Source organism: Orycteropus afer, unplaced genomic scaffold (assembly GCF_000298275.1).
Source record: "Orycteropus afer afer isolate SDZICR_OR568_19922 unplaced genomic scaffold, OryAfe1.0 scaffold00015, whole genome shotgun sequence".
Lineage (NCBI taxonomy): Eukaryota > Metazoa > Chordata > Mammalia > Tubulidentata > Orycteropodidae > Orycteropus > Orycteropus afer.
This window is the reverse complement of record NW_006921602.1, coordinates 18,913,155-18,936,875: the sequence shown is the minus strand read 5'-3', so window position 1 is coordinate 18,936,875 and position 23,721 is coordinate 18,913,155. Positions and strand designations below refer to the sequence as shown.

At 39.1% G+C, this 23,721-nt stretch overlaps 1 protein-coding gene across 1 annotated transcript in view; it reads right to left on the bottom strand.

Moving 5' to 3' along the window:
* The window catches only part of MYO1E (myosin IE), a 158,906-nt gene extending 136,497 nt beyond the window's left edge, over positions 1-22,409 (bottom strand). Inside the window, exons 1-4 of the mRNA XM_042783283.1 lie at positions 22,401-22,409; positions 21,593-21,736; positions 12,876-12,965; positions 9,329-9,423 (exon numbers count right to left, since the gene is read on the bottom strand). Of these exons, the coding sequence (XP_042639217.1) occupies positions 9,329-9,423; positions 12,876-12,965; positions 21,593-21,736; positions 22,401-22,409 (338 nt within the window). The remainder of the gene's footprint in view (positions 1-9,328; positions 9,424-12,875; positions 12,966-21,592; positions 21,737-22,400) is intronic.
* Between the last annotated feature and the right edge of the window lie 1,312 nt (positions 22,410-23,721).

The following is a 23,721-nucleotide window of genomic DNA, read 5'->3' as shown; positions in this document are numbered from 1 at the left end:
GCCAGCCTTCTGGTTAGCAGTCATATGCCTTAGGCATTACAGCACCAGAGCTCTAAGCCTCATTTTTTGGATGAACTCTCAAAAAACAGTAATGCCGACACATCCAGTGTGGTTGCTAGGATTAAAATCGATAACCTATGTGGAAAGGGCCCAGCAGAGGGCAGCACTTAGGAAATGTCTTTTGCCTGGACTAATGGTGCCAATGGGGCCGACTCGATGGCACATAACAACAACAACAACAATGGTGCCAATAAGGGGTGACCTGCAATCAGGATTTCAGGAGCTTTACCCTTAAGGAAAAGGAGCTCTGGTGGTGCAGTGGTTAAGGCATTCAACTGCTAATCAAAAGGTTGTCAGTTCGAACCAACCAGCTGCTCCATGGGAGGAAGATGAGGCAGTCTGCTTCTGTAAAGATTTACAGCCTTGGAAACCCTATATAGGGCACTTCTACTCTGTCCTATAGGGTTGCTATGAGTCCAAATCAACTCAGTGACAGTGGATTTGGTTTAGTTTTAGCCTTAAGGGGTTCCGATGGAACAGTGATTAAAGCATTCAGCTGCTAACTAAAAGGTTGGCAGTTGAAACCCATGAGCTGCTGTGCAGGAGAAAGATGAGGCACTCTGCTTCCGTAAAGATTTACTTACATATAGCTTTGGAAACCCTATGGGGCAGTTCTTGGAATTGAATGGACGGCAGTGGATTTAGTCTTAACTCTTACCTAGAATAGCTTAGGGAGCTTGAAAAAAAATACTGATGCTCTGGGCCCATCATAAATCAGTTGAAACAGAATATCTGAGTCTAGGGGGTGGGGAGACTGGATATCTATATAGCTACTGAGCTAATAAGGGAATTCGGGACTTGGAAATAATTATCCCCAGAGAGTTAAATTAGTGAGTGAGTGCAAGACATAGTAGATGAAATGGGCATATGTAGAAGCCGCAATTCCTGACCTGGTCTGTCAGTTGTTGAGGAAGACTTGGGAAATATCGAAGGCCAATCCTGGGTTTTATTCCTGACTAGAACTTAATAGATGGTAGGAGTTGGCAAAAGAAAGTGTATATTAATAATAGAGGGTTGACTTACATGGAATCAGGACAGGAAAATAAAATAGCAAATACAAAGACTGCTCTGAGGAGTCAGCAAAACACGCTTAGTTCAATGGACAATCTGTCAGACAGAGGTGGGTGTCATGACCCCACGATATCAGCCATTATGAGCATCCCTTTGTTCTGAATTCAACCCTCTATGTGACTTTCTAGGAGCTCTGGTAGCATAGAGCCTAAGGCACTTGACTGCTAACCAGAAGGCTGGCGGTTCAAACCCACCAGCCACTCCTCGGAAGGAAGATGGGGCAATCTACTTCCGTAGTGATACTGCCTCAGAAACCCAAGGAGGGGTCGTTATGAGTTGGGTCTGACTCGACGGCAAATAACTACAACAACATGTGACTTTGCAGGAGCTCTGGTGGTGTTGTACCTAAGGCACTTGACTGCTAACAAGAAGCCTGACGGATGGTTCAAACCCACCAGCCACTTCTCAGAAGGAAGACTGGGCAATCTACTTCCGTATTGATATTGTTGTTAGGTGCCACTGAGTTGTCACCAGCTCATAGCGACCCTATGAACAGCAGAAAAAACACCACCCTGTCCTGCGCCAGCTCCACGATACTTGAGCCCATTGCGACTGCCACTGTGTCAATCGATCTCATTGAGGGCCTTCCCCTTTTCGTCAACCCTTCACCTTACCAAGCATGACATCCTTCTCCAGGGAATGGTCCCTTCTGACAACATGACCAAAGTATGTGAGACGAAGTCTGGCCATTCTCGCCTCCAAGGAACTTCTGGCTGCACTTCCTCCAAGACAGACCTGTTAGTTCTTTTAGCAGTCCATGGTACTTTCAGCAGTGTTTGCCAACACCACAGCTCAAAAGCATCAGTTCTTCTTCGGTCTTCCTTATTCATTGTCCAGCTCTAACATGCATATGAGGCAATTAAAAATACCATGGCTTGTGTCAGGCACACCTTAGTCCTCAAAGGAGATATTTTTGCTCTTCAGCACTTGAAAGAGATCTTTTGCAGCCGATTTGCCCAGTGTTATACATCGTCTGATGTCCTAACTGCTGCTTCAATTAGGGTCTATTGTAGAACCAAGCAATGTGAAGTCTTTGACAATTTCAATCTTTTCTCCATTTATCGTGATGCTGCTTATAGGTCCAGAAGTGAGGATTTTTTTCTTTATATTGAGAAGTTATCCATACTGCAGACTGTATTCTTCAATCTTCATCAGTAAGTGCTTCAAGTCATCCTCACTTTCAGCAAGCAAAATTGTGTTGTCAGCGTATCATAGGTTGTTAATGATTCTTCCTCTAATCCTGATGCCATGTCCTTCTTCATATAGTCCAGCTTCTCGGATCATTTGCTCTGCATACGGATTGAATAAGTATGGTGAAAGAAAACAACCCTGATACACTCCCTTCTTGATTTAAACCATGCAGTGTTCCTTTTTTCTGTATGAACAACAGCCTCCTGGTCTATGTACACATTCCTCATGAGTACAATTCAGTGTTCTGGAATTCCCATTCTTCTCAATGTTCTCCACAATTTGTTATGATCCACACAATCAGATGCTTTTGCATAGTCAATAAAACACAAGTAAACATCTTTCTGGAATTCTTTGCTTTGAGCCAAGATCCATCTGACATCAGCAATGATATCCCTCATTCCACATCCTCTTCTGAATCCAGCTAGCATTTTGGGAAGTTCTCTGTCAATATACTGCTGCAACCATTTTTAAATTATCTTCAGTAAGATTTTACTTTCATGCAATATTAATGATATTGTTTGATAATTTCCACATTCTGTGGGATCACCTTTCTTTGAAATGGGTGCAAATATGAATCTCTTTGAGTCATTTGCCCAGGTAGCTGTCTTCCAAATCTCTTGGCATAGTCGAGTGAGTGCCTCCAGCGGGGCATCTGTATGTTGAAACATCTCAATGGGTAGTCCATCAATTCCTGGAGCCTTGTTCTTCGTTAATTCTTTCAGTGCAGCTTCAACTTCTTCCTTCAATACCATTGGTTCTTGAACATATACCACCTCCTGAAATGGATGAAGATTGACCAGTTCTTTTTGGTGCAGTGACTCTGTGTATTCCTTCTACCTTCTTTTGATGTTTCCTGCACCATTAAATATTTTGCCTATAGAATCTTTCAATATTGCAACTCGAGGCTTAAATTTTTTCCTCAGTTCCTTCAGCTTGAGAAATGCTGAGCATGTTCTTCCCTTTTGGTTTTCTAATTCCAGGTCTTTGTACATTTCATTATAGTAATTGGCTTTGTCTGCTCAACCTGCTCTTTGAAATCTTCTGTTCAGCTCTTTTTTCTGGTCATTTCATCCTTTTGCTTTAGCTAATCTTCGTTCAAGGGCAAGTTTAAGAGTCTCTTCTGACTTTCATTTTGGTCTTTTCTTTCTTTCTCATATTTTTAATGGCTTCTTGCTTTCTTCATGGACGTCAAGTCTTCCGGATTGCAGTCATTGATGTTCAATGCATCAAATCTATTCTTTAGATGGTCTCTAAATTCGGGAGGGATATAACCAAGGTCATATTTTGGCTCTCGTGGACTTGTTTTAATTGTCTTCAACTTCAAGTTGAACTTGCATTTGAGCAGTTGATCTGTTCCACAATCAGCTCCTGGCCTGGTTTTGGCTGAAGATATTGAGCTTTTCCATTGCCTCTTGCCACAGATGTAGTCAATCTGATTCCTGTGTACTCCATGTGGCGAAGTCCAAGTGTATAGCTGCCGTTTGTGTTTTGAAAAAAGGTATTTGTAATGAATAAGTCGTTGGTCTTGCAAAATTCTATCATGTGATCTCCAGTGTTTTTTCTGTTACCAAGGCCAAATATTCCAACTACCAGTGATTCTTCTTTGTTTCCAACTTTTGCATTCCAATCACCAGTGATAATCAACACATTTTGATTGCATGTTCAGTCAATTTCAGACTGCAGAAGTTGATAAAAGTCTTCAATTTCCTCATCTTTGGCTTTGGTAGTTGGTGCATAAATTTGAACAATAGCAGTATTAAGTCGTTTTCTTTGGAGGTGTATGGATATTATCCTATCACTGACAGCATTGTACTTCAGGACAGACCTTGAAACATCCTTTGTGATGATGAGTGCCACACCATTCCTTTTCAATTGTCATTCCCAGCATAGTAGATCATATGGTTGTCTGATTCAAAATGCCCAATACCAGTCCATTTCAGCTCACTAATGCCTAGGATATAGATCTTTATGCATTCCATTTCATTTCTGACAACTTCCAATTTTCCTAGATTCATACTTCATACATTCCATGTTCCGATTATTAATGGATGTTTGCTACTGTTTGTCCTCAATTTGAGTCGTGCCACGTCAGCACATGGAGGTCATGAAAGACTTACTTTATGTATATCATTAAGGTTTGTTCTACTCTGATGAGGCAGCTGTTTCCCAGTCCTATTTTGAGTGCCTTGGAACCCAATGGTTCATCTTCCTGCACTGTGTCGGACAATGTTTCCAAAGTTGCCCAGTAATGTATCAAACAGTGTTTCTCTGCTATTCATAAGGTTCTCCCTGGCCAGTTTTTTGATGAGTGGATGGCCTCTTCCTTCTTCCTAGACTGTCTCAGTCTGTAAGCTGCGTTAAAACCTGTGCAGCATGTGCAACCCTGCTGGCATTTGAAACACTAGTGGCACAGCCTCAAGCCTCACAGCAACATGCAAGCTCCATAGGATAAGAAACTGACAGACAAGTGTGTCTCACTCAGCTGTTGGAAACCTCTTCACCCTACCTGGAGAGGTTTAGCTAATTCCTACCTGGATCCTGCCACTTTGTGGTTCCTGACTGCTCCCCCTCCCTTTCCTCTAGGGGGCTGGGGCCTTGCCTGCCTCCTACCCCTTACCCAGATCCTGCTGCTCTTGTGGTCCCCGGCCGTAGTGATACTGCCTCAGAAACCCAAGGAGCAGTCACTATGAATCGGATCCGACTTGATGGCAGCAAGTAAATACAACCTTCTTGTGGTAATGTGGCTTCCCTCCTGGACTGTACTCATGTTCAAGGGGAAATAATCAGCTGATCTGTCCATAGGCAGAATTCACCCTATAAAATAATGAACTGGGCCCCGTTTATACTTATTAGTGAGTTTTGTTGGCAAGAGTCAGTCTACCTGAGGATGCTGACTCTAGTTATTTAGGATGAATCAAGTCCCTAGGAAAGCCAATGTTTAAGCACAAAGCTTGTGCTGGAGAAAGCAGCCCATCTCCTTCCTTGATTTCTTTCTTTTTAAATTCAATTTGTTACACTGATTTCTAGTCCAAATATATAGTCCAGGTGCCAGTCGATCATGTCGCTGGATCCACCCCTTTAGAAAGCATGAATAAGAAGGGAATAAATTGGTAATGCTACCTTTATGTGTTGCATTATCTCACCTAAAAAGCATGCATTTAATTATTTAGACAAAGTTACACAAGGGAAATTAGGAGGTGGAGATCTAAAAGAATAGCATAGAGATTAGGTCATCACTGATATTTTATTTCCTAATTAAATGATATTAAAAGTATTTGGACTTTCCAGTGCTGAGACAGTCTTCTACTCCTAGCAGAAGTCCTTAGCATGAGGGGCAGTCTTCTCTTCCAGACCCCAGGATAATAAGTCTTGCTTGCTTTGGAGGTCACAAATGCATTCACGCAGGCACCATTCAACTCAGCCCCTTATAGACACTTAGCTCTTCCAGCTTCAGTGGCTGCAAACTTGGTTCCTCTCCTATACTCTAGCTTTGTTTGGAAGACAGAGTTCCAAAGACAGGAGATACCTCAGAGTTTGTCTGGCCAATCAGTTCACTCACAGATGAAGAAACCAGAGCACAGAGAGGTGTTAAGTGTGCTGTCCATGGTCACAGGGCTGGTGAGATCAAACCATTCCAAGGACCATAGTAACCTGTTCTACCACATCCTAAGTTAAAGCACAGCTGCTACAGCAGAAATCCTTGAGAATAGGGTCTTGAGGTCTTTACCATTTAAATACTTAGAAGGAGGAATCCTGGAAGTGGCACATACCCTGCTTCAGTGCACATCTATCCTACACTGATGGATAGAAGGGGATCTGAGAGTAAGAGAGAGGTGGGTAGTGAGACTAGCAACTTCCAGACCAGTGACAACTGATGCAACAAGACCATTCATTGCATTAACAAGACCATTAAATTGCATTCAGCAACTATATTGCTAGTGATAGTTATTTTGAACCATTAACAAAATTGCCGTTTTGCTCTATCTTTTCCTATCACATGTATGTATGTATGTGTGCATGTGTGTGTGTGTGTGTGTGCACATTGCAGTTGCTGCTGAACCAACAGACTCATGGAGACAGCATATGTGTCAGAGTAAAACTGTGCTCCACAGGGCTTTCAAGGGCTGATTTTTCAGAAGTAGATCACTAGGCTTTTCTTCTGAGGCACCTCTGGCTGTATTAGAACCCCTAACATTTTATGGTGAGCAGTCAAGTGCATTAACCATTTACACCACCCAGGACTATACATGTAAGTGTACATGCACATAACACACACACATCTATATGCATACACACACAAATACATATAACCAAAAAACAAACTCACTGTTGTTGAGTCAATCTGACTCATAGCGGCCCCTCCTTGGGTTTCCAAGGCTGGTGGGTTTGAACCACCAGCCTTCTGATTATGTTAATGTCATCAAGAATCAAGATTTTCAGCATAAGAGAAAAAGGATACAAAGGAAAAAAATTAAAGTTAAAAAATGAACTAAAAATATCAGTAGGCACTCTGGTGGTATAGTGCCTTAGGCATTTGACTGCTAACCACAAGGCTGGTGGTTCAAACCCACCAGCCACTCCTCGGAAGCAAGATTGGGCAATCTACTTCCATAGAGATACTGCCTCGGAAACACAAGGAGGGGTCGCTATCAGTTAGTATGAAGTCATGTGTCATTTTTCCTTTTTTTAAAACAATTCATATTCCCTAGCTTTGTCCTTTGAAAAAACTAGAACTGACAATGTAGAACAATGAGCACTCTTAGCACCCAGATTAAAACTAAAACCCAAACGCACTGCAGTTTGAGTCAGTTCCGACTCATAGCAACCCCTCTTTGGGGTCTTGGGTAGAAAGTGAACAAGATAAGCCTGAAACATCTTTCATAATTTAAATTAATCAAAAGCTATCAAAGACTACTGTGGGTGCCAAAAGGATACAGGGGCCAATACAAGCAGCTCTCACTGTCCAAAGTAAGGACAATTTGAACTTCAAAGAGAATAACGATTGCCACATATTGTTAAAATACATTAAAATCCACTAGCTTGTAATGATGCCAAAAATAAAAACATACTCACTTGGGAGGTTGTTGGAACATCAATTCAGTGCTTTGAAAATTGGTAAATACAGCAAAAGAATCAAGCTTTTTATCTGGTTTTTCTACATGCATTGTATTTTAAGGTAACCAAAAATAAGAATCTCAGGAAGGAATAATAGAATTAGAAATAATTATTGTTCAACAACTGATTACACAATGGCTATGAAATGAGAATCTACAATAACAAGCCTATTGGCAACCTGAAAATCACACAAACAGAGACCAACAGGCAATCTTTTTCTTTAACAAACAAAGGCCAAGAAAAAACAAAAGGAGCAAAAAAGAACAGTTAAAGATTAAGAGATCTCAGAGACCTAGAAATGAGTGCAACATGTTGATCTTGTCTGGTTCCTAAGTAAAAACCAACCATAAAAAATAACTTTAAAGATAGTCAGGGAATTAGAAGACTGACAATATTAGATGATACTAAAGCAATTACTCACTTTTTAAGGTGTGATAATTTATCTTATAGCGATACATACTAAATTATTGACAAATGAAATTATCTGCTATCTAGAATTTGTTTAAACAAACAGAATTGGCCATATATTGATAAATGTATTGGATGATAGAGATGGGTTTATTATACCATTCTTTTTAATTCAGATATAGTTGTAAACACATGAAATAAATGTTTCTTTTAAAATGTTTCAAATTTGGAAAAAACTAACACAGGCATACACAAATGTCAAAATGTTGACAACTGTTAACTTTTAATTGATGGAAGTATGCATGTTCATACTTTCTGTATGTTTGAAAATATTCATAATAGCAAACAAAATTTTATAAACACTTAAATCCAACAAAGACTCAAGAGCTGGGTCAGGTTAAAAAGATTATGAACTGAAGCTACATACACATAATGGTGGCATTTACTAGAAATGTCCTCAGAGAATTAAAAGCAAACAACAAATTACACCCAAAAAGTTCATCCTTCAACTATGAAATTATTAAGGAATTTTGAAAATCAGGACCTAAAGAAAAAGGACTCCAACTGCAAAACAGTGAAACACATTTATTATACTATGATATTAAAATAAAAAATCCCTTCTTGTCGAATTGGTTCTAACTCATAATGATTCTATCAGAAAGAGTAGGACTGCATCATAAGGTTTCCAAGGCTGAAATCTTTATGGAAGCAGACTGCCACATCTTTCTCCGTGGGATGGCTGGTAGGTTTGAACTGCTGACCTTTTGGTTAGCAGCCGAATGCTTATCACTGTGCCATCAGGGCTCCTTATGACATTTTATTTATTTATTTATTTATTTATTTATTTATAGATAGATAGATAGATAAATAGATAGATAGACACATACACACATACATACATATATATGAGTTCTGGTGGCATAGTGCCTAAAGCATTTGACCACTAACCAGAAGGCTGGCGATTTAAACCCACCAGCCACTCCTTGGAAGGATGATTGGGCAATCTACTTCCCTAGTGATGCCACCTCAGAAACCCAAGGATGAGTCACTGTGAGTCAGGGCTCCTTATGTCATATAGATATATAGATATATATATCATAAAGTATCTCCAATTTAGAGTAAAGCCATAGTATGATCAAATGGGAAAGGAGATTATCACTTTAGCTCAGGGCCCAGTGGCAAAACTTTTCTTTTAATGATCAGAGAAAGATATAGCTGGCACTATGTTCCCTGAACTCTTCATACCTTAAGCAACAGGGACATTAAACAGCAGCCCATGGAAGCTCAAAGCTATGATATGGAGTTCTATGATATGGGGTTGTAAAATAAACAGGACAAAGCAGCCAGCCTGCTTGTGAATCCAACACATTACACAGTCTCTGGTGACATGGGCTGCCCCCAAAGCACTGCTTTTTGACAGAATTCAATGGCTACAGCACAGCCTCACCACCTCCCTGTGTACTCGTAGTGATCTTTCTCATACCTGATGATGACACACTGGTTCTCTCTGTCAATGATCATGTTTCTGTACATATTATCTGCAAGGGCATAGATATGTGGTGGGTTTTCATACTGTGCCTACAAAAGTGAAAACAAACAAAACATGGTCAGATAAAGCAACACATTCCATTTCTTTTCTTGGCCTTGGAAGTGAATCTACCACCATATAGGTCCAATGCTTACAATCACATCTTAAAAGTTACATAATCCAGGAATTGATAAAATTACCTGAGTCATGAATAGTTATACCTAAATAAATTAAGATGGAATCTAGAAGGAATCTCCTGTAGGCACATGTGTGATTCAGCCCTCAGACGTGACCCATGTCTCCAGATACTCCAGTACCACACCCTTCCACCCAAACACGCCTCTGCAGACTACATTCCATTTCTAAATGTTTTTGGACACTCAGATAGTAAGAGGTCTGAAGAGAGGAGTACCAAAAACTTGGCTCAGATTTCTATTTGAATTCTAAGTGCCTATGTAATTTTTTTAGAGGCAAGTCTCAGTTTCTGGGACACTGGAGGAAATTAAAGTAAGGTTATCTCTGAGTGGGGTGAAAAACTTAAATTTTTCCATAAAGAAAGAGCAAGAGGTGTGGTTCTTTGGAGGAATAAACTGGTTTGGCCAGTTGTACCTCCATTGGTAGGAAAAAAAAAAAAAAACAATTGTTCCACACCAAGATATTCTCCTGGGTTTCTGCTTTAGTCTCAAGGGATATCTGAGTTGTAAATTAATATAAAACCAAATCAATCTCCACACCTAATAAATTCACCGTCTCAAGCAATGTCAGTCTTGCTATATTCAATTTATCACTACTCACATCCATCACTCCCTTAAAAATTGTTAAAAAGAAAAATGCTTCATGTGGTGTATAGCTGGAGAAAGATCACCCCTTAAACTCCAGGTTATCTAACACAAAACAGTGAAAAGAATATCAGATCTCAAGTGAGAAGACTCTGCCTCTGCCTTACTCATCCTTATCTCTAAAAATGCTCAGGCTGCAAACCTCATAAGGTAACTGAGATGACGGAAAAGGTAGAGTTACATAAAGGTAAAGCAATGGGCCTTATTATGCAATAGACTTACTACAGAAAAAGAGTCCCAGAAATTGTCCCATAGTGAGTGCCAAACTCTAGAAGAGGACAGTTAGTGACAAGGAGGGAGTAAGAGGGGCCTTTGATGGCTGGATTTATGTTAAGCATTGATTTAACCACCTGTTGCTGTTACTCCCACATGAGAGCATAGAGGGTAGCAGGGAAAGTGCCCAATGAGGGCCAAAAACTCTACTTCCAGTTCCAGAATAACATTTTATGTCTTCCTTTCCTTACAGCGGAGCCCTGGTGCTGTTAACCAAAAGGTGCTCAACCGCTAAGCAAAAGGTTGGTGGCTGGAATTCAACGGCTGCTTTGCTGGAGAAAGATGAGGCAGTCTGCTTCTGTAAAAATTTCAGCCTTGGAAACTCTATGGGGCAGTTCTATTCTATCCTATAGGGTTGCTATGAGTTAGAATCCACTGGATGGCGATGGGTTTGATTTTGGCAGGGCTCCCTTATAGTCAGAAGGAGATGTAAGCATGGGACCCCAGGATAGCAGTCTTGGATGGACTCCATCTAGCCCTAGTTGCTTGTGCAGGATTATTTTTAATGCCTCTTTGAAAATGTTGTTGTTGTTGTTATTTGCCATGGAGTCGAACCCGACCCACAGTGACCCCTCCTTGAGTTTCCGAGGCAGTATCACTATGGAAGTAGATTGCCCAACCTTCCTTCTGAGGAGTGGCTGGTGGGTTTGAACCGCCAGCCTTCTGGTTAGCAGTCAAGTGCCTTAGGCACCAAGAGGGAATGAATTTTCTTTCTTATAAGAAAGAAAAGAAGAAATAGAAGGACATGGCGTGGACAGAAAGCTATGGGCAATGGAATGAAAAGTATGGGTAAGTCATTGCCCAATAAGGCTTCAAAGGTACTCAGCTAAGTTATACCTGATCCTTGCATGTCACTGTATATTTCTCAAATTAGTTCCCATCTATGGTCTCATTGAACCTCTGAGCTACCTTTGAGATGTATAGACATTTCCTCTAATTCCTCCCTCCTCGGAGACCCCCGCAAGTCATTAAGACCTAATTTTAAATCCTAGCTCCATCACTTCTAGTACTTTACCCCTCTGACCCTCAGTTTCCTCATTTGTGAAATGGGGACAGTAGCCAAGTCAGCTCCTTGGTCTGTTTTTCTCATAGTCACAAGTGTAACTGAGTACCAGATACTCAAAACCAAAAACCAACTCACTGCCATAGAGTCAGACCTGACTCACAGCGAACGCCCTTTGGGTTTCCGAGGCGGTATCAGTACAGAAGAAGATTGCCCTACCTTCCTTCCACGGGGTGGCTAGTGGGTTTGAACCACCAGCCTTCTGGTTAGCAGACAAATGCCTTAGGCACTACACCACCAGAGCTCCCAGCAGATACTCAGTAAGTATCAATTTCACAACACTCTCTGTAAAAACAAATAGATTTTTCTACAACTCTGGAGTGTTTCTTTAGAGAGAACCCTTCAAAAAGAGAGACGGTCTAAAAGGAACTCACTCACATATAGCAATCCTCTTCAAAAAACTAGAAGGAAACAACATATACGCACTTCCATCTACCTCGCCTTGGCTGTCACCGAGGCCAAGCCAGCACTGCCTGCTGCCTGGGGGCCCTGCTGATCAGGGAGCCAGGGCAAGGCCCAGCCTCAGCTCACAGTGTTTCCTTGTGCTGGGCTCCTATAAAGGCAGTATTATCAAAGCTTTTTCGCGTGGCAGCCTCCTTCGGCTCTAGCTACCAGCACCATTCATCTGGCAACAATGGGGTGGGCTCTTGCTCAGGGTAAATTGCCTTCCACTTCAACTGATGAATTTGTGTGGGCTTTCTTTTGTTTGTTTTCCAGGGGTCAGGATTAATGAACACGCTTGTATTTCTGCTGCAAAGAAAAGGAAGGAAAAAGATGCAGACACAGGGAGGCCTAGGGAAGGGATGAACCAAGGAAGAAAATACATTCATTAGGATTACGGCTTCTATTTTTATGATACCACTGCCATGGCCACTGAAATAGTAGGGACCAGGGTCACATTAATAGCTGAATAAAAGATTCATTTTTCCATGTCCAAGCCTTAGCCACAGCTTAATTAAGGTTCTAATTCTGACAAAATAGTTTTTGTCACTAGATTTATTTTTTGTACCCATTACTGATTTTTATTCCTTAGAATTTTATGGCATAAGTGAAAGCAGGAAGATTGCTCAAGCTGTAGGAGGTAGGTCCCATTTAGTTAATTTTATATATAAATTAGGCTCAATTATTAGATTGTTTTATGCCTTTTTTAAGCTGCACTCTAAAGAGCAGCACATCACTAAAAATCAAACAATGTCACTTACTTAAGCTTCTCCAATAAATAATTCATAATAAGAAAATGCAAATCTAATGCTAACTTCAAGGGAAAAAACATCTATGCGTCTTGAAAGCCCTAAATACTACAGATTTTATGTGGTGTATAACTTACCGCTCCTTGGTACATTTCAATTTCCTTTTCCCCAAAATATGGCATCTGCTTGAAAGGGTTGACTGAGATTAATACGGATCCTATATATGTCTGAATTTAAACCCAGTTAAGGTCCATCATTAATCTTCAGAGTCCATATTTATAAGATTAAGAAACCAGATGTTATCAAGAATTCAAAACTACTGTCTAAATGCAACGCTTATCTCTTTGTTTTGTATAAGATTACAAATAAAGCTGGAAGCAATGATTCAACGAGCTCAAGTTTTGTTCTTCTTCAAGAAGAGGAATGAGTGTAACACCAAGGTGCAACAAAAAGAAATAATTATTTTAAATAAATTGAAGCTCATCTTTCAAGACTGCTGATATATACAGCAAGGAGGAAACAACCAAAATGGCCTAAAAGGTGAAAAGACCAGTTATTGCTCCTCTTCTCCAATGGTATGTATTTTTTCCTTGGAACTTTCATTTCTCTTAAGTATACCAAGAACATATTCATTTACTCATTTAACAAACAGAGGGCTACAAGATGAACCAATGCAGTACTATCCCCCGGAAGCTTAGAGAATACTGGTGGAATTGAGATATATCCATACAATATTACTCAGAGAAGAAAATTACTAACACCCAAAGAGCTGCATAGGTCAGGCTTAGTGGAAGAAGGTATTATTTCTGCTTGGAGAATACAGGAAGGCTTTCAGAAGAGGACATATTTATTCCGGGCCATGAAAGTTTTACACAACATATGTTAAGGTGCCAAAATGAAAAACGTCCCATTATAAAGTAAAAAAATATGTTTTCATTCAACAATTGACTAATTTGAACTGAATTGGGTGCCTACTCTATGGCTGGCACCAATTTAGACACTGGGAATACAGCAGGGAATAAAACAGACAGAACAGATAAAACTCCTGCCTTTCTAGATGAGAAAAAAATTAAAACAAATACACATCATTGATTAAAAAGAATTTCTGAGTACATACTCTGAAATTATTTTTAATGATTGGTTTCAAAATATCTAGAAAATTTCCATTTAAAAGTATAAAACTGTGGGAGTTCCTCTCCCAACGGTACATTTAAATATTTATATATTAGAAACTATGTGTCAAACAGGGAGTCCCTGGTTGGCACAGACGTTGAAGCACTTGGCTACTAAGTGAAGGTGATTCAAACTTATTCAGAGGTGGCTCAGAGGAAAGGCCCTCCAATCTAGTTCCAAAAGATCATAGCCTTGAACACCCGAGGAAGCACAGTTCTCTGCAACACATGGGGTCACCATGAGTCAGAACCAACTCCATGGCAAGTAGGTTTTGGTTTTTGGTGCCAAACAGAGCAGCACAAGGTGTCTGGTCAGATTGCCTGGCTCCTCAAGCCCAGCTCCACTCTGACCTCGGGAAAGTCATCATCTCTAAGCTTTGGTTAACGGATGGTGGAGATAAAATAGAACTTACTTTATAGACTTGTTACAAGATTTAAATGAAATAATCAATATAAAATGCTTAGCACAATGTCCGGCACATAGTAGATTCAATTTCCTTAATTCATATACTCTAAGATGCACATCTTGTCACATTTTAACATCTCTGAAATTGTGATTCATGTCTGAGTCATGGCTTCTTAGTTTCAATGAGATGCAGTGTTATTATCATTGAACACAAATGAGCCATGTGTGGATGGATGACATTGTTTTAAAATAATACTTACAGATAAAAGTGAGAGTGTAGAATGACTAGGTTGGTATTTTACATCCTTTCTCAGCAGTGTTTTACAGTTTTCATTGAATAACTCACTCACTTCTGTCGAGTCGGTCCTGACTCACAGCGACCCCTCCTTGGGTTTCCAAGGCAGTATCTCTATGGATCTTTCTTCCAAGGAGCGGCTGGTGGGTTTGAACCGCCAGCCTTCTGGTTAGGAGTCAAATGCCTTAAGCACTATGCCACCAGAGGTCCCAATTTTCACTGTATAAATCCTTCATATTCCTAGATTTTTTTCCTAGGCATTTTATTCTCCTAGATGTCATTGTAAATGGAATTATTTCCCTAACTTTCTATTTAGATTTCTCACTGCTGGTGTAGAGAAACTCAACCGATTTTTGTTTGTTGACCTTGTACTCTGCAACGTTGCTAAATTTCTTTTTTAGCTCTAGACATTTTCTTGTGGACTCTTTGGGATTTCCTATACACAGGGCCATATCGTCTGGGAATAGAGATTATTTTACTTCTTTAATTTTCCTTTTCTTTTTTTTTTATCATGGTAAAAATATATATAACAAAACATGTGCCAATTCAATACTTTTTACATGTACAATTCAGTGACATTGATTACGTTCATTCTACCACCTTTAACAGAAACTCAGTAATCCTAGGTAATAACACCCCATTTCCCATCACACCTGCCCCTAGTAACCACTAATAAACTTTGGTCTCCATGCATTTGCCTAGATATTTCAAATGCATGGAGACTGAAATCTAGATGTTTCATTTAAGTGGGATCATATGTTTCTTCTTTTGGGACTGACTTATTTCACTCATCTGTGTTTGTGGCATGTATCAGAACTTCATTTCTCTTTTTCTGGCTGACTAATATTCCATTTATGTATAGATCATACTTTGTTTACCCATTCATCTGTTGGTGGGCATTTAGGTTGTTTCACTTTTTAGATATCATGACTAGTGCTATAGTGAAGAGTGGTGTAAAATCTGTGATTTTTTTGATTACTTGATTATATGCCAAACACATACACTGATTCTTAAGGTATACTAAATTTTTAAGGAGTACAAAGCTGTTACATTCTTCCTCATGTCAAATGAAGAAATGTCTACACTTCTCCCAGGTAGAAAGATCTCTCTATATAGGAGGATATTCCTTCCCTTAGTTGTAAGAATGTCAGCTGTGAATGTTGTCTTATGCTAGACAAACTAATCACATATAAAAAAATAAAGAGATGCTTTGAGGATGTGAGCTAAAGGTATCACCTCCCTACAAATCCCTTCCTATGATAAAACCATTGGCTTTACAATAAATATGGATTCGGTTGCATATGATCTCCTATAGTAACCAAAATGTTTTCACTTTTAATAATCTGCTATATGAGGAGATATCTTCTAAAGTGTTGATTTTCTATAAGTGGATCATATAAAACAAAAAAGCAAGGCCTATTAAGAAGATATAGGATAGGGAAGGGGGAAAAACAACCAACAAAACACCTCCCTTAGGTTATTCTAGGTCAATCCTGAATCAATGACTCAGGTTACAATAGGAAGGTTGCTGCTTCCTAACTTTCCCAGTAGGGGTCTCGAGAGAATATTATTTGAAAGGATTCCTGAAAAATATATTTTGGTTTGAAATGGGTAATATGGCCTGTTTCTATACTGACAACTTGAAACTTGCCTAACTCAGAAGAAATGAGACAAGAGAATTTAATTTAGAATTTAAAGAAAACAAACACATTTTAGTTATTGCAGGTGAAAGAGAGCTTAGCCTAATTGTTTAACACCCTGCCTTTTCCACCTGGCTGGGTCTACTGAGAGATCTCAGCTATGTCCCTGAGACTTTGAGGTAACTCAAACAATCACTCCCACTCCCTACTACATAATTCAGGTGTGCCTTTGGAAAAAGTGATCCAGGTAATTGCCTACAGAGTCTTTGGCTGGGAAAGTGGCACCTAAGGTTAATTTTCAAAATGTATGGAGTTAAAAGACTAAAACATAAAAAATACATATTAAAAAAATAAAATGAATACCATCTTATTTAATAGAATATGAGTGACAGAAGGAACCCAATAGATCTCTTTTAGTTCACTGGTTCCCAAATGCTTGTCCATGGAACTGTGATAAGAGTTTTCTTCTATTTATAGCAAAAATGACAAAAAGAAATAACCCTCTGAATTTTTCTAAGAGCTTGATTTATTTAATGTAAAAGACTGTCCTTTATCCTTACAGTATTTCCTCTCTACTTTGTGGATGTTAAAATCATCTTTCTTTTATGAAATCTGATGGTAGTTTTACTTCTGTATGTTTGTATTTAATGGTTTAATAAATTTTAATGGTTTTAATAAATTAGGCAAAGCTAAGGGGTTAACTTTAAAAAAAAACAACCATTTAATGGTCAGTGAATTCCCCAAAACCCTCACACACTGACTGAGTTGACTTCCCTGGATTTATTATGAAGTACAGGGAGGGGAGGCAACTTGCCCATTGTAAATACATGGCTTGAGCTCTTGGCTCCAGGCACAGACCAATGTCCATCTCACTATAGCACGCTGTCCTCCTCAACATGAAATTGACACCAAGGGCCAAACCAATCTTGGAATGACTACACTGTTTTCAGCTCAGGTAGATCTGGCATGAAAGACTCAGTTCTTAAATTCAAGGATTTAAATGTCAAATCCACTTGACTGTGGTCTTTGAGTAAAAATATGTTTAGAGTAGGTCCAACTGAGCTTGGAGTGTTCCCATCCGCCAAGTTGGCTAAAAACGATGTCTCACCAAGCACAAGAGTTAAATTGCACTGTTTCCCTCACATATTTTAGAACATAATTGTAAGAAGTGTAGCAACATTCAGGAAAAAAGCATATGGTAAATTAAACTTTCCTTGTCTTGGGATAAATAGCTAAAAAGTATGGGCTGTTATTGGTAAAGCAAAGTCAGCATTTTTAAGTTTTTTTTTCCCCCCCTGATGTAGAACAAAGAAATGTGCATTCAGGCTGAATGCATTAACAATTGATTGTTTCAAATACTGGCCTTCAATACGAAGCAATGTGCTGGCATGAGATGTAGAAGGGGTAAGATGAGCAATTTTATAATTTAATGTGAAATCAAATTTCTTCTTAACTATTAAACTCAGAAGGGGGAAAAATTACAATAACGCTACTCTTTCATAACATTCTCTTAAACACTGAAGGGATAAAAGAGGTCTTTATCACTTATCAGAGGAAAAGATTTGCAGCCAAACCCTCAATATTGTTTAATAAACACCCAAGCAGCCATCTAGCTTCCTCAATGCTGAAAGCTACTTTGTGTGACTGATGGAGAGCACACTTATGCTAGACTTCTATATATTGAGTGAGTAGAGATTTCTAAAGCACAAAGTCATTAGTGGTCAAGTAACTCATTTCCTTAGTAGGAGACACGATTAGTCAGTCATAGATTCAAAGGCATTAATTCAAATGCACATAAGCAGGCCCCTCTGTGTGAGTCATTTAAAAATTCTGTTGTCTAAAGTTAAAAAGCAAGTCCTGATAGTCAACACATTTCAAAGCACCATGCCAAGAATTATGCAGGAAAGTGAGGAATACATGTTGCAGGGTGATGCCATTTTTACTGAAGTTAAAAACAAGAAAGCACACATATATGCATGTCTTTCTGTGGTTAAATAGAAAGGAAACAAGTAAGTTAAACGGAAATATGCCTAGGTGATGGGATTCAGGTGAACTTAATACGCTCCTTTTTGCTTGAGTGCATTTTATAAACTATGTTAAAATAAACATGTATTGTTTTTATCATAACAGTTTTATTTATTATCTATCTATCTATGTATCTATCTATCTATTTATTTATTTATTTAAAATTTTAAAGCTATGCAAGGCACAGTCCCTGTCTTGAAGGAACTTCCTTTAGGGGTAAACATCTTATATTATGAATGGAACTCTGGTGGTCGGCTAGCCAAAATGTTGGCAGTTTGAACATACCCAGTGGCTCTGTGGGAGAAAGATCTAGAAATCTGCTTCCGTAAAGACTACGGATTAGGAAACCCTTCGCGGCAGTTCTACTCTGTTACATGGGGTCGCTATGAGTCAAAAGTGATTTGATGGCACCTGTGGCATAGGGGATAAGATGTCTGGCTGGTAACCTGAAGTTTGGCACTTCAAGCCCACCAGCTGCTCTGCAGAAGGAAGATGGGGCACTCTACTTCTGTAAAGATTTACTGCCTTGGAAACCCAATGGGGTTCGCTATGAGTCTGAATTGACTTGATGGCAGTGAGTTTGGTTTTTTTTGGTTAATAACAAATAAGGAGCTCTGGTGGTGTAAGACATTAAGTGATTAAGTGTTAAGTGATTAAGACATCTGGTCAGTGGTTTGAACCCATCAGCTGCTCCGTGGAAGAAAAATGGGGCGGTCTGCTTCCATAAAGATTTACAGCCTTCCAAGGTGGTCACTATGACTTGGAATCAATTGGGTTTGGGTTTTTTTTTTTTTGGTTAATAACAACTATCTTTATGGGGAGGAGCAAAGCTGTCTGGATTGAGGATCGACTGTTATTAACTACAAATGTCATTTTTTTTCTTTTCTTACTCACCTTATCAAAAACCACATTTCTATAAAAATATTGGAGTAAATTGGGCCCATGTTCCCAGAACATCCCAATAAGTAATTAAGTCAACTACATTCACTGGAAATTAGACTTTTATGGGCTTGTCAATAAACCAGTTCTCCATTTAAAACCGTTTCTACGGGAAAATGCATTCAAATTTCAAATAAGCAACTTTGCAATTCAATTTCTGGAACACAACTTAGAAAGATGGGAGGAAGTAATACACCTGCCTCAGTGTATGATAATAATAACTAATGCTTATACGTGCTTATTGCACTCATTATTTCTCTTAACCCTACAAGAGCCTCATGTGGAGGTTTTATTATCACTCCCAATTTACAGGTGTGGAAACCAAAGCACACAGATCACAAAACTTCTTATGATCACCAAGCCCACAGGGTTTAAACCCAGGCAGCCCCACATCCTGCCACTCAGCTCGTCACAGTCCATCGTCTACTTCTGCCAGTTTTGTGTGCCATGGGTCTTAAACATAAACTTTCTTAATTTTTTTGATGATGATGAACATATTTCAATTTAACCAAATATAATAAAATGTTGCAATTGAACACAACTGCTTGGGTACAGCTAAGTTAAATGAAGCCCTAAACAGATATCTAAAGCAGTGGTCAGCATTTTTTTTTTTTCTGTACAGGAGCAGACAATAAGAATTTTAGGCTTTGGAGCTATGTGATCTGATGTCACTATGTACTCAAATCTCTGCAAGAAAGTGCCAAGATAAGATGTAAATGGATGGTTATGGCAGTGTTATAGTAACACTTTAGTTACAAAAATGGGTAGTTGGCAGAAGTTTGGCCATAGGCAGTGGGTTGCCACCCCTGATCAAGATGCTATTATAATGTAGCTAACAAACCAAACGTATCTGTTAACTGTTAAAAGGGGTTTATGGACTTGGTTTTCCAGATATATGCTAGCATTTCTCTATGGTAAGTAAGAGACAGTGCCATAGTCAGTACGGTCCAAGTGGCTGTGGAACATGTTGTTAATTATTGTTAGGTGCCATGAGTTGGTTCCAACTTGTATCAACCCTAGCACAACAGAATACACCACTACCCAGTCCTGTACCATCCTCACAATTGTTGCGATGTTTGAGAATGTTGTTCATTAGCATTGCTTAATAAATCCTTGCTGAGCTGAACTTCCCACTCATCTGTGTTGGGAGAGGCAGTTCCAGCAAAAGTATTGTTACACAGTTTGGGTGTTTTTAACTAACAATCAAAATAGATGGTATAAAAAATAAACATATTAGAACCCATCACTGAGAAAACTATTCCCACGGCCCTGTTACCAACTCAATACTCCAGGAGTTTTTTAGGTTAAAATATAAAATGCATATCTACTGGCACAAATGGTTAAACACTTGACTACTAGCTGAAAGGTTGGTGCTTCAAACCCATCCACAGGTACCCAGGAAGACAGACCTGGCAATCCACCTCCAAAAGGTCACGGCCTTGAAAACCCTATGGCGACTCTACACTGCACACATGGAGTTGCCATTAGTTGGAATAGATTCAACAGCAATTAACAACATGTTCTATCTATTAGTAGCAAAACTCCACCATTTAAAAGACTATCCATAAAGCCATACTCTCGGAAGTCACCAACAGCAAAGTTAAATTTTCTGCCTCTGTCATAGAGATTGCACACACACCTTTGCATGTCTCTGAATAACTCTACAATAATTCCACTAAAACATCTTTACATAGTTGCACTACCAAAACTCTTGGGGCCTGTAGGAATGTAAGCAAATATTGCAGTTTTCTGCTTGCAATGAAGTCAACACACATTTGAATCAAACTTCCATGCTGAATTTTTTAATGTCACATTAAAAAAATGGCATCTGGTAAGATAAAATTGAACCATAAAAATAACTCAAGAATGTCAGGTATTTTCAACAATTTTCATAGTTGATCTTCACTTCTCAGTAAACAAGAATTCTTAGTAAACATAAGAATGCAGGAAAACTGGCAAAATTGCATATTTTTTGCACGAGATAATCTTTTCTAAGCATTTTAAATGTCTCCATTTTCCAAGCAGGGTACACTATCAATAAACCTGTCTGCAATTCAAGATCTTCTCTAGAAACAGCAATGGTATTTAGATTCCATGTGTGTACACAGCCATAGGTTAACATAGTAGAATATTGGCTACATCCTGACTTTTGTGGAATGCCAGGAAATTGATTTAGCATCATCCTTGCCCTTCCCACAGCCTGAACTAAGTGATATAAAAACGTACAAAACCTCATTCTGAAATGGTGACAATGACGTGAGCACTTATTGTCAGTTCAGAATTGCAGATGGATCTCCTTACATCAGCAATAAAACCACATTTACTGTGGACATTGTCGTATAACTTAGAAATGTCCAAAGACACCAACAAAGGATACGAAAATGTAGTCATCCATGTATCTCTTCTTCAGATTCTCCACAATGGCATTCTCCGTGATCTTGGAGAGCAGCACCATGTCGTCCACGCCACTGTGCTTGACATTGTGGCTCTGCCAGTGGTACCGGTAGGCACCCTTGCTTCCCTGCAAACACAAAACACACATTATGAGGATAACCTGTTTTCTCTTGGATTTTTTTTTTTAAGTCACTAATTTCCCAAATATTCTCAAATGAAATGAAGCAGAACAGACAAAGGTTCTGATGTCAATAGATCTGGATCCAAGTTCTAGCTTTACCACCTACAAACTAGTGAAATGGGAAGCGTTACCTAAGCTCTCTGTGTCACTTAAGCTTCTGTTTTCCCACTTGTGAAACAGGAGAATAAGACGAAACTCAGAGAGTTGCTGTGAAGATTAAAAAATAACATATGTAAAGTACATAACGTGTTTAGAATATAACCCAATAAATGACTGTCTTCCATAGCTCCATCAACCTTCCTGTTTTATAGAATTTATCAGTGAAAATAAACAATGAGATGGAAATGTTGCAGACTTGTTTTGTAAAGTATATGACAGAATTGAAACAGAGGTAATAATACTTATCACACGATGACTAGGTCCCATTGTCATAAATTCTCAAGTCAATTAAATTACTCTCCTTCCATAAATTCCCAGAGTCAGTGTATTACTGGCTTCTCACATTCAAAACATAAGTTACATTCTCATGACTGATCATAGGTGTACAAAAGAAGTGGGCGGTACACACTAACCATGATTACAGTACATGTTATAGACAGGAGGACCTCACCTGGCCCATGTCCTCCCTGCATGAACGAAACTTTGACCCTTGTGTGTTTACTTCGTTTACAATTTAACACAGGAAAGATTTCTGAACATCCTGTGGGTGGCAGGGTTTCCTTTATTTGACATGCCTTTAGTGGGATTCTCCTGTGTCTTCAGTTATGTGACAAATTCTGGACTTGGGGTGGAAGGGCGCCCATGATCGGCTGTACTGAGGAGCTCACAGTTGTTGAAGGACCCTTGATAATGACTGGCAAGGTGATCAGTGTGACCACAAGTCAATACATAAACACACACTAACTGGGTGTTACTGAAGGAAGAGTGACTCATTTCTCCTACAAGAGACAGAAATGATTTTCACAAGAAGATGCCATTTGAATGGATCTAAACAATGTTGAATTTGCCAGGGGAGACCAGAAGAGGAAGGGCATTTATTATAATCTACAATCACCAGGGCAAAAAAACTAATCCATATGAAATAATGGCAGATATCACATAGCAAGCTATTGGAGGATTCTCCCTTCACTCTAAACGTCATGCACCCTACTCACCGTGCAAGTGTGTGGCGGCTGAACTGAGTAAGACACAGACCCTGACCTTTCCCTGGGAGTTCATTACTTCTTGGGGAAGTTTGAACAAAGTAAAGAAACAATTCTGAATGAGGCTACCTAGAAGGTGACCTGCTCAGACATCAAAACTAGGATGAGAAAAGGGAACAGGAGGCTCCTCAAGAAACGTGAACAAGATGGACACCGTTGTAAATTTTAAAGTATTATTAAATTTGGATGGGGTGATGGCTGTGCAACTGGGAGAACATAATCAACCTCACTGACTTAAATATGTGAAAAACATTGAATTGGCAACTGTTTTGTTAGATATATTTTTACTACCACTAAAAGATTTTATTTAATGAGATATTAGACAAACAGCTTGAATGAAATTACAAAGAATGCATTTAAAAAATACCAGCAATAAAATCTCTTTAAGAATGAAAATGACATATTAAAAATATATTCCGTTTAGAAAACATTAATGTGACAAAACCAAAAAAACAAAACTCCTGCCCACCCTCAACCCCAAAAGTTAAATTCTTTCATGTTTTGTCTGAGGAAGATACAGGTCCTTGGGTAAAAAGCAAATTCCATAAGTGTATGGGAAAACCAAACTTTGAAAATCAGCCAGGACCCCAACCCTGAGACCAGAAGAACTAGTTGGTGACTAGCTACCACTGTTGACCCCTCCCAAAAGGGATCACATTAGGAGGTCCTGGAGAGACTGGGAAGAAAAATGTGGAACAAAAATCAAAATCATAAAGAAAAAGAAAAAAA